Genomic DNA, 11,016 nt, shown 5'->3' on the forward strand with positions numbered 1-11,016 from the left:
TTTTTTTTAAATCCAGCTCAGAAGCACCACACGTAAGCTCAAAGTTTGTTTCAACACTTTTAACCTTACCTTCTTTGGTTACCTTTTGTAAATAAGGTCAAAGAAACTGTCCTGGCCCATGATGAGAATGTTATGTGTCTATGGAGTAGAGGGTCTCCTGGGATATCTGAGAGGATAGGATCTTTGTCTAGATATGTTAAGTTCTAGAATATGCTTTTAGGGGTGAAGAAATACCCAGGAAGGCCACCTACTTTTAGATGTTTCTAATCTTAGGGACTGGGCTTTTGATTACTGGTGACAGGCTATGAGAAGAAGGTGGAACAGGAAAAAATAACTGTTAAAGTTGGATAAAGTGGCAGAGTTTAGGTCCTGATGGGAATATAATATATATGAGATTCTGATATTGAACAGTGCTGGATATGAATAGTAGCTTTAAAATGCTATAGGAGAATTGTTGTTTTAGTCGCTAAGTCGTGTCTGACTCTTTTGTGACCCCCTGGACTGTAGCCCGCCTGACTTCTCTGTCTATGGGATTTCCCAGGCAAGAATACTGGAGTGGGTTGCCGTTTTTAGTCATTCTAGGGACATTATGCTATATGCTAGCTTGTTCAGTTTCCTGTTTTTTTCTGTTTCTTTGATCCTTAGTTCCTAACACAAGGTTGGCCAGCGTATAATCAGTAAATTATAATTTCACTGGTATTTATCTTGTGAATGGAGGCTAGCTTGTTTCAACCCTTTTCTTTGTCCCTGAACAGTCGGAGGATGACGAAAAGCTGAAAAAGAGGAAGGAGCGGTTTGGGATTGTCACAAGTTCAGCTGGAACAGGAACCACAGAGGATACAGAGGTAAAATATACCTGGAATGCTTCACAGGGCCTTTGGAAGGAAAATAAAGACAAACAGAATGGAGAAAACGTTTTATTTCCCTGCTGCTTCTTAGGTACCTAAATGACAAGATTTTTGGTTCTTTGCTTGATATCTGTTTTCTGGATAAAGTGACCCTACTGAACTCCAGCAGTATACTTTAGTAATTTACTGTTAGAGCCAGTTAACCTAGTAGGAAAGAGCACAAGATTTTGAATCAGGTAAACTTGGTTAAGTGACTGTGCCACTTAGTATTACAATATATTATGTATAAGTTATAGTAACTTTTTGAATCTCAGGTTCATCATCTGGAAGGGGGGGATAATAAAAGGTACCTCGAAGCAGGATTTTAATCATGAAGTGATTCTGCATAAAATGTTTGACAGTGTTTGTCATATCGTTAATTATTTAGTAAGTAGCAATATCTCTAATTATCTCCAAGCAGATTTCTTTCATTATTTAATGCCACTATATTCAACCCAGACACAAATATCAATGTGCCTAACTTGCCTCTGAAATAGGACAGTTGGGCTCAAATGGGACTTTTTTTTTTTTTTAATTTGTTTTTGGCTGCATTGCACCGCATGTGGGATCTTAGTTCCTTCACCAGGGGTTGAACGCACACCCCCTGCATTGGAAGCACAGTCTGTAACCACTGGACTACTGGGGAAGTCGTCAAATGAGACTTCTTGTTATTATCATTTTCTTTACAAATGGTTAGTGAAAATGAAAGAACGGCTTTTGTTTGTCAGGACGTACACATCCGTATACTGGCATTCTTTGGAGTAACATTCATTGAGACCGAGCACTGGCAGACTGCTCAGGGCATTGACGGACAATAATCATTTGCTGGTTTAAGAGTATCTATAATAGAAACCAAGTGTCAGCAAAGGTGTACATGAACAGTTAAAATAATGATAGAAACTTCTTAGCTGATGAGGAATTTGAAATGTTGCTTCTTCCATTTAATCCAAATTTATTTTTTTCCATCTATCTCTAGAGATGACCTCTTTAAATCTGTTACCTTACACACTCAAAATCTTATGGTCCCTATGAATAAACATCAGAGTCAGTTTTGTAATAAACCGTGAAAATTTCAGAATCAGATCAGTTTACATTCTTCATTAAGAAAAAACTAAGAGTTTGCATTCTTTGTGCTGCTAATTCAAAATAAAGCATTACCTGTTGTAAGTAAATGTCTGCCTGCTTGCTGGCTTGCCAGGATGAGCTAGAAATAAACTTAGACTTGTTTTAATTCTGGTTAAAATTACCCCCTCTTTGGGACTTTCCTTGTGGTCCAGTGGTTAAGAATCTGCCTGCCAGTTCAGGGGACATGAGTTTGATCCCTGATCTGGGAAGATCCCAACATGCCACAGAGCAACTAAGCTGGTGCACCTCAACAACTGAAGCCCACGTGCCTAGAGCCCATGATCCACTACAAGAGAAACCTCTGCAGAGAAAAGCCCATGCGCTGCAGCTGGAGAGAAGCCCCTCCTCACTACAGCTAGAGAAGTACATGCATGTAACAACAGACTGTGCTGCCTTCAGTAAATGAATTAAAAAAAATCACTCCCTCTTTGCCAAGAAAACTGTTGTTAAACCAGGCATGCTCACTGAGTTGGTACATTTGACCTCCAAGATAGGGCAGATGAGGATTTCATTGAGTAGAAAAGAATAATGGCTTTTATTGGGAGAGTTAGTGTTTGTAAGGGAGTAGTAATGTTTGAGGCTAATGGAGTTTATATGAACCAGATGACTTTAATTTGATTCTAGAGAATTGTATCAGTAATCCAGGTGCAGTGGGCTGGGCTTGTATGCACTCTGCTTTTTTTTTTTGGCTATGTACCATATAGGATGTTGAATCTTAGTTCCCTGACTAGGGATTGAACCTATGCCCACTGCATTGGAAGCGTGGAACCTTAACCACTGGACCACCAGGGAAGGTCCACTCAACTTTTCTTTTTTTCCCCTTAGAAAGCAGAAAATTAATGTATTCCAAAAGATGGCAGAAATAAGAAATCCATCCTGACAGTAGTATAATATATTAAATACATTGGTATAATTCTGGTGGGACAGATTTTCCCTCTGAACGTGTTCTCCTACTGACTGCCCCACCAGAGTCTGTCATACAACAGGTTTTAACCACTGCTGATTCTTACGTTGTGAGCAGACAGGAGCCGTCTTCAAATCCACAGATTCCAAGGAGAGAGTAACGTTATTTCTCAGAAGAACAGCACTTTCAATCTTGGAAGAGGGCATAAACATTTTATAGAAGCAGTACAGTTTAGATTAAATAGGCATATCCATCAAAGTGTAAAAAAGGTAACAGGAAAAACCACATTGTAAAATAAGATATTCAAATGTTGTGTGAACGTTTAAGGCAGCTGATGGCCAAAGTGGCTGTGTTAGGGAAGGTAGCTTGGATATGGAGGTGATTTTACATCTAGAGGAGTTCTCTTCCTGACCTCAGTGACTGAGCACTGGCAAACAGGTCTTCTTCCTCGAGGCCAGTGATACTTGAGGTACCAGATGGTTTCATTTTTCAACTATGGTCTAAAGAGAGGGTTGAGTTGAGCCAGAACTGCAATCAGCCAGAAGAGGTAGCGGCATACTGAACAGATCACCAGCATAGTGATGGTAACTCCTCGGTTGGGACCTTTAGGGATGAACCAGAACACCAGCAAGCCAACAAAGCCCAGAAGAGGCTCATCACGATCAGCTTTCCTTTTTAATCTAAATTAAACCTTTGGGAATGGAATTTTGGGAAAGCCCCTTCTTTGCTGGGGACAGTGGTTAGAGTGAGAACTTGCACTGTTTCGTGAGTCACTTACATAAGAAAAATATCTTTCTCTTCCTCTACCCATGTTGTGCCCTCTCTCCAACACTGACTCCTTTAAGAGATCCATGTTGGGGCGGCCCCCACTCCTCATTTATTCTGTTATCATTGAAGATTTATATGTCTTTCTATGGATTTGGAGGCCTAAGAAATAGTTGCTGATTGGGCCTAATTGCCCAGAAGGGCATCCGCTTCACATTCTCCATGATACAGTGTTGGTCAGCCTTTTGTCCTTTGAAATTTTCCATTTCCCCACTTACTGAAAGACTTTCCCCAGCCTGTTGAAGGATCCATTGTTTCCAGGCTAACTTGCTGTACAGCTGAGTGGCCCTCTCTCCTTTTGGAATCTTGGCTTTTCGAGCACTGTTCTCTTCTTCTTCCTCCCCCCAACCCCCACCACCTTCCACCAAACTGCCCTAAGTGGATAACTTGAGAGATTTAGACATTAAATCTCTGGCTGCCGGTTTAAGTGTGGCCTTCCCTCCTTCTTGGACCTTGTGATAGTCCATGTGGATTTGGATTAAAGCAGCCAGGAACCTGAGCCACTGTTGTCTTGCAATCTAATTTTTTTCTTCTTGCTTCTTTATAGGCAAAGAAGAGGAAAAGAGCAGAGCGCTTTGGAATTGCCTGATGAAAAACTTTTGATGCTTTCTGTTCTCCAGTGGTTTCCACCTGTTTGACTCTTCCTGGTCACATACATACCTAAATGCACAGTTATGTGCCTAGGTCCTGCCTTGCAATGAGGGAGCATGTACCCTGGGTACATCTGTGAACTCCAGCAGCAGTTTGACTTATTGCAGTTCCAACTTTAAGGGTTTTGTTGTTGTGTTGTTGTTTTTTAATTATTATTTTGCTTGTTAATAAAAAAAAAATAGAAAAAAGAACAATGTGTTTTCTCAGGTGCTCCTTTGAGTTCTTAGAGCCAGATTAGACCAGATAAGGAGATACTCACCAAATATTATAGAGAATTAGCAATAATGCCTTTATCCTTTAGAAAAGAGAACGAGGAAAAGGATTGAGTATGTGCCTTTAAGCCTATTTATTTCCTTCTCTCATACTCACAGGCATCCTTTTACGTCTTTATTCTCCATGAAGAGGCCAAGTTTCACCGTGAATCTTTGCTTCAACAGGTTGAAATGACCCATTAGAATAAAATACAATGGTGTAAGTTTTAGGAGGTGCAAAGTATATGAACACTAGGGTTAGAGATTAGTAGTCTATTATGGAATGGAGTGCAGAGTGCCTATTCTGGAGTCCAGAAAGGCCGTAATTTCAAGAGTGACTTAACTGGTTGCATTTGAAGCCAACATGTGGAATCCTGTTGGTTATGCAGTTCAGGAAAGCAGTTTGGCCGGGTACCCCCCTTAGAACTAGAAGAAAGTATGTAGAGATTCAGAGTATGACAGGATGTCAGAGGTGCTAAAAATTATTGCCTAGATTGTTGGGAACATGAGCTGTAGACTAGAGCCTTCTATTTTCTGATCAAGCCCTACGCTAGTTTAGTTTGTCTTCTGTTGCAGAAATATGCATTTGCAGTTTTGGTGGCAGTTTTTCTTGGATATTACTAAAATCCATTTTCCTTGCCAAGCCTCCTACTAGGATTTGGCTCTCCCTAAGCAGGGCTGCTTATTTGCATTTGAATTTCATGTAGATCTGAGACCTGATGCTTAATCTTTTTGGACATGTTGGTATAGGGTTTCTCCTTTTAATCTTTAGTACTATACATCTATATAAGGTTGGGCTTTGGGTTTTGGTAGTAAAACTTAAGAACCTGGCACCTTACCTGAAGACTTTGGTTTCATGACCAGATCTCATGTTGCTGTGGTGTAATTAATTCATTGTTCCCGTTTCTACTAACACCTCTGTCTGGTTTTATAATTAATAGAAGAATGATGTTTGATCACCTTCCTAACAAGAACCTCTTTCCACAAAGTCTCTTTGGTTCCTGGAGGACAGGGACCTAAGTTTAGATGCTTTAGGAAAACTGGTGTCTTGGGGAGCAGATGTAGACTGCCCATTTGTTGTGAATTTTGCCCCATTCTAAGACTTTGGAGACATGTGCAAAAGGGAAGGTTGAGTAAACTTCCTCCTCTTCTCTCTTGGGCTCTACTGTCTGCTTCCCTTTTCTTTAGGCCCTGATCCTAAAGCTAGCTTTTCCTCTTTTACTCTCTGAAAACGGAACCACAGAGAGAATTAGTTCAGTTTTGTATCTTTACAGAGATTATAGATTCAGTAAGGGTTTTCTACCCAAAATAAGAGGTAAAAGAATAGAGCAGATGCTCATAAAGAAGAGTGGAGCGCTGAGTCCTTCAGAAGTTTTCTTCACTTTGTCTCCTTATCCTCTGTAATGTTCCAGAAAGGTATTCAGACTCTGCACCCCATCCTCTGTCCCCAGGATTCTCTTCCTGAAGCCTAATCATTCTTCTCCATACTTAACTCACTTTCCCCATATTTTTGACACAGCTATGTGTGAAAGTCGCTCAGTCATGTCTGACTCTTTGCAACTCCATGGACTATACAGTCCCTGGAATTTTCCAGGCCAAAATACTGGAGTGAGTAGCCGTTCCCTTTTCCAGGGAATCTTCCCAACCCAGGGATAAAACTCCGGTTTCTTGGATTGCAGGTGGATTCTTTACCAGCTGAGCTACCAGGGAAGCCCAGAATTGCTCATCAGGCTTGTGTGGGTTTTTTAGTAGCCCTTTTCATCCTATTCCAGCAGCTGTTCTTAGGTTGATCAGAAGTGTCTCACCTCCAAGTCTGATCACCAAATCCTCCTCTTCCTGTCTCACTGTAATCATTCCATATATACTTTTCTGAGCATGACTAGTTCAGGATCCCTATGATTTTTACTAATTCAATCCTAAAATAGTAAGTCCTTTGAGAAGCAGAACAGGCATCCAGCCTTGCAGTTCTTTATCTGGGATCCAAGTACCCTTCCTTCCTATCTTCCAGTCTCTTTAGTGTGGCTAATCCAGGATCCAGATGTAGTTGGCTAACTCCAGGCTGCTTTTCCCTGTTTTGAAGCTGTGACATTCTCTGCATACCTGGAAGCTCTTAGTGAGGGAGTCTATAAAAGATAGGGAGAGAGCCAGCTTCCTCCGCTGTAAATCTGCACCTTTTTATGGTTCTCTAGGATCATTCTGTTTTTCTCCACCATCACTATAAACTGCCCTTCCCCCCACCCCAAATCCTGGGAATTTACTTCTGAAGATACAAGGCTAGAAGCTTCTGTGGGGGGCGAGGGCTATTATAAGGAAGGAAGATGGGGATAACAGCGCTTCTTGGTGTTGAGTCCTGTTGCCATGTCTGACATGAGAAACAGATCAGGTGGAAGGAAAGACCTAAAATAAATAAGAATATAAGAATGTATTCTGTAATAAATGTTTTTCCCTGTTCTCTTTCATGAGGACCCCCTGACAGTATCACTCATCTCTGATTATTGGACGCCACCAAAATCTAATGTCCCCCTCTCTTGCAACATGTCAACACACTCTTCTTATATTTCCTTCCAAAGGGACTGAAAAATACCAAGTTTTGCGATTTTGGACTTCCATTGAGCCTAAAGTAATAACAGCTTTCTCTTTATTTCTTTTCCTTTCTCAGTTATCCCTGCCTTTTTCTATCTCTCATATCACTGTTAATAGAATGAAATATTGTATAGCAACTACTTCAGTATAATTCCTTGTTCTGCCACACTAGCTCAACTGGCTCCAAGACCCTGGGCAAATTATTTAATCATCCTTGACTCTTCAATTCTGTGCCAACAGCAACCTTATTGTGAAGGTTGCTGTGAGAACCTGTCATATTTATGTGAGGAGCATAGTTTGCTTATCATATATTGTAATCATTCAGTAATTATTAGCTCTTAATTTTACTTGGTGATTTATAGTAGAAGTACTTTCTTTTTCCTGAATAAGTTACAGCTAGAGGGTAGGGGGCTGAGTGTACTAGTTTGAGAGAATGTATGTGTGTGCATACCACATACGCAAATGCTTTGGGGGATTCTGAGAGAGAATAGGTGGGAGTCGTCCCAGTTGTTCCCTTACACCCAGCTCACTGACAGGAAAGCCGGCTTTGTGGCTGGGGCATTGACTTGCCAGCTTCTCCTCCACCATACACCAGAAGCTGTAAATGCCCCTGTCTGCTGGTTTTTAGCTTGGGGCCCCTGATGTGGGCAGAGACAAGGTATAGGGTAGCTACTTGTCCATTCGGTTGCAGATGTTTGAGGGTGAACATCATCTTGTAACTTGGTGTTCTCTCAAGGTAGGAAACAGTGGACCTTAGGTGTGGTGGGGGATCTGTTTTCACCGGGGGCACAGTGAGAGGTAGGTGTGGAGAGAGCAGCTCCTGGTGGGGAGGACAGCGTGTAGCACTTCAGTCCTCCCTGAGCTTGGTAGTTGGTCCGAGGTGGGGTCAGTCTGCCGAACTGCCAGGGCAGGGAAAGCACAGTGGCACACTGAACCCATATTGTCCCCCATTCTGGGTCAGATTGATGTCACAGGAACTTTCCTACTTGCAGTTACAGGCAGGATTCTTTTACTGCTCCCCGCCCTCCCACCAATTTGTATGCCCTGGGAAGTGTGCTCCAGCGACCCGGGAGACATTTTTATAGTAGAATGAAAGTATTTAAGATGCTTAACCATTCTTGGAACACCAGAAGTTCAAAGTTGGGTTGGTTTTGTGGATTTTGTTGAAATTTTGTTGCGAAAACCTAGGGTCAGGGAACTGCAGGAAAATAGGATAGATATTATCTGAATCATATCTCAAGAGGACTTAGATCTTCTGCTTTGTGGAGGCTGGGAGAGGGTCTTGTAATCTTTGGGACTGTTCAGGATCAAGCCTCCAGTGAAAAGTTGGTTTAGATTCCCTTTCTTGCCCATCCTCTGCCCAACCTTCCTTGGCTGCAAGCCCCAGCTCTCATCCCAAAGACCCCCATCTTCTTACTCCTTAAGCACAAAGTTTCATTCTCCCTCAGATCCTCTGCTTCCTGGTCTCCAAGGTGTAAACATGGCGCTTGATTAGGGAGAAGAGCTTAACGCTGAATTCTAAATTCTTTGACTGCTTTTATTTTTCTTTTTTCAGGTTCAAGTGCTGGATTGTGTCATGTGACCATCCCAAAACTCAGAGCACCCTATGGCCATCTTTGCCCTCTGTCACATAACTTGAAAACTGCCTGATGGCCTTTTTGCAATAGTTCCCTTCAGGAAGCCTTGATCTCAGTGAAGAGGTCCTTTCCCGGCATTCCAGTGCCCCTGTCAGCCCCATACTCCTCAGACACCCTTAACAAACAAAGGCAATCACACACACGGTGTAACAAATACACAAAGTAAATAATAGTTACACTAATTATGATCAGAGGGGCACTGGCCAGGTCCACACACATCATAAGGTGAGAGGGGTTACTAGTTCCCACTAGTTTGCTGGGCTATGCCTCCAAGCCTCTTTACCCCATGCCTCTTTGGGGGTGAGGAAGACCAGGGGAATGAGACTTCAACTCATAGGTTTATGGTTCATAAGAGAACGACCTTCCCCCAAAGGTCTTTATTTGGTGGCATTAAAGGGGCATATTCTAAGTGTCTCCAAGTCTACTGCCCCAGCTCTCTAGAATTTGTAGAGGGAAGTCACCTGATGCCTATTGCCCAATCCCCACCCTGTGCCAAGATCGAGAGACATGGGCATTTGACCTTGGAGGAGGCATCTTCTGTTCTTCACTTCTCTGTTCCTTTCTTCCCACCAAGGAAATGTGAATGGTGTTGGTGGTCAGGTGCATCTTGTTCTCCAAGATTGGAGCAGAAGGAGTGATGAAGAACAGGGCCAGAGAGGAGAGACTGGGGGTCAGTACTGCTGCTGCACGGGAGGAGGCAAGTTGAAATGAGCCCTTGCCCTTCCCTGTACCAAAATACCTCATCTCACTTTTTCACTATGGGAATGGGAATAAGATGCCAAAATTCACCACCATCACCTTTCCAAGGGTGGTTACATACCTTTGCCCCTTCCACCAGCTGGGCCAGGCAGGAAAGTCATGTTCTCGGGAAGAACAAGCCTTCCGGGTCAGCTTTCCAGCTCAGGTTTTACTTGTGTTCCGTATTGTTTGCGTCAGACCCATGACTGCTGGCTCTACTCAGAGTGCATTTTGCTGAAGGTTCTTTCCCCCTCCACTCCTAACATCCTCTAGGCTCCTGCCTGGAGCCAAGAGGTCTGGAGGTGAGGTATGGATAGGGTATGAATCAGAAGATTCTCAGCTCCTTGGTGTCAGGCACTGTCCAGCTGGGAGGCAGAGGGGAACTTGTACTCTGAAGCCTGTGACTCCTCTAAGCCTCACATCTCTTCACCACTACTCTGGTGCCCTGGTTATCTGTCCCACAGCGAGAGGTATTTTATGTCCATAAAGTGCCCGTGGTAAGTGCTCAGAATTCATCTCTTGGCTGTGGCGGGTGCTGCTATTTTCTCGTTCCATCGAGGGGAAGAAACTGAGGCACAGTGAGTCCAGAGGAGGATGGGTCAGGATTGTGAAAGGAATGAATAGGCCCAGCTAGTGACCTGGAGTGGCAACCAGTCTCTGCCTGCTTTCTAGCTTTCCAAAGCAGGAAGTCTCCATCCTTCCCAACCTCTGCTCTAACTGGCCTTGTCAGATGCTTTTCCCCACTGTATCATCCCCTCCCTGCTGCCAGGTACTGCTAGATTCCAAAAATAAAAGATAAAATAATTATAGACACTCTGCTCCCTTGTTCTACCCCCTTCCACCCTGAGCTTTGGGGTTGGGGGACCGAAAGTTCCCCCTTCCAGAATCCCTTCCACCTCTGTCTGCTGGCTCTATTCCCTAGCCCAGAGCAGTGATTTGGATTCAAATGCCCTGTATCCTTCAGCCTCCCTACTCCTTTCTTGACCCCTCCTGACCCTTCGCAGACCTGGAGACTCTGGGCTGTCTCTACTCTTCTTTTTATGGACCTGAAGATAGAGGCAGGGAGCAGAGGCATTCCGCAGGCTCTTTGGTCTCTCTCTTGACTGGGGGGAATTTGGGCATAAGCAGGCCACACCTCTGCCTAAGGAAGTCAGTACCGAGAGGGTAGACCTGAGGGTTAGTTCTGTGGCTCTCATACAGATCCTGGATGTTGAGCCCCTCCCTACCGCCCTCCCCCCACCCCACCCCCCCCAGCTCCTAAACCCTAACCTCTTACCATTTCTGTAACTGCTGGAATTCAGTTCAACCCATTTGGCTCAGGAAGTTTAAGTAGGGTGATTTGGGGTTGGAAACTTCCATGTCAGCCCTCTTGCCCTCTACTCCCATTCTCAACCCTGGAAGCTTTAAACAAGTGC

At 43.5% G+C, this 11,016-nt stretch overlaps 1 protein-coding gene across 1 annotated transcript in view; it reads left to right on the forward strand.

Moving 5' to 3' along the window:
• SARNP (SAP domain containing ribonucleoprotein) overlaps nt 1–4,537 on the forward strand; it is a 48,164-nt gene extending 43,627 nt beyond the window's left edge. Inside the window, exons 10-11 of the mRNA XM_068971182.1 lie at nt 756–845; nt 4,289–4,537. Coding sequence (XP_068827283.1) covers nt 756–845; nt 4,289–4,330 — 132 coding nt within the window. The 3' untranslated portion in view covers nt 4,331–4,537. The remainder of the gene's footprint in view (nt 1–755; nt 846–4,288) is intronic.
• The last annotated feature ends 6,479 nt before the right edge of the window (nt 4,538–11,016 follow it).

The sequence above is a fragment of the Capricornis sumatraensis genome, chromosome 4 (assembly GCF_032405125.1).
Source record: "Capricornis sumatraensis isolate serow.1 chromosome 4, serow.2, whole genome shotgun sequence".
NCBI classification, from domain to species: Eukaryota; Metazoa; Chordata; class Mammalia; order Artiodactyla; family Bovidae; genus Capricornis; species Capricornis sumatraensis.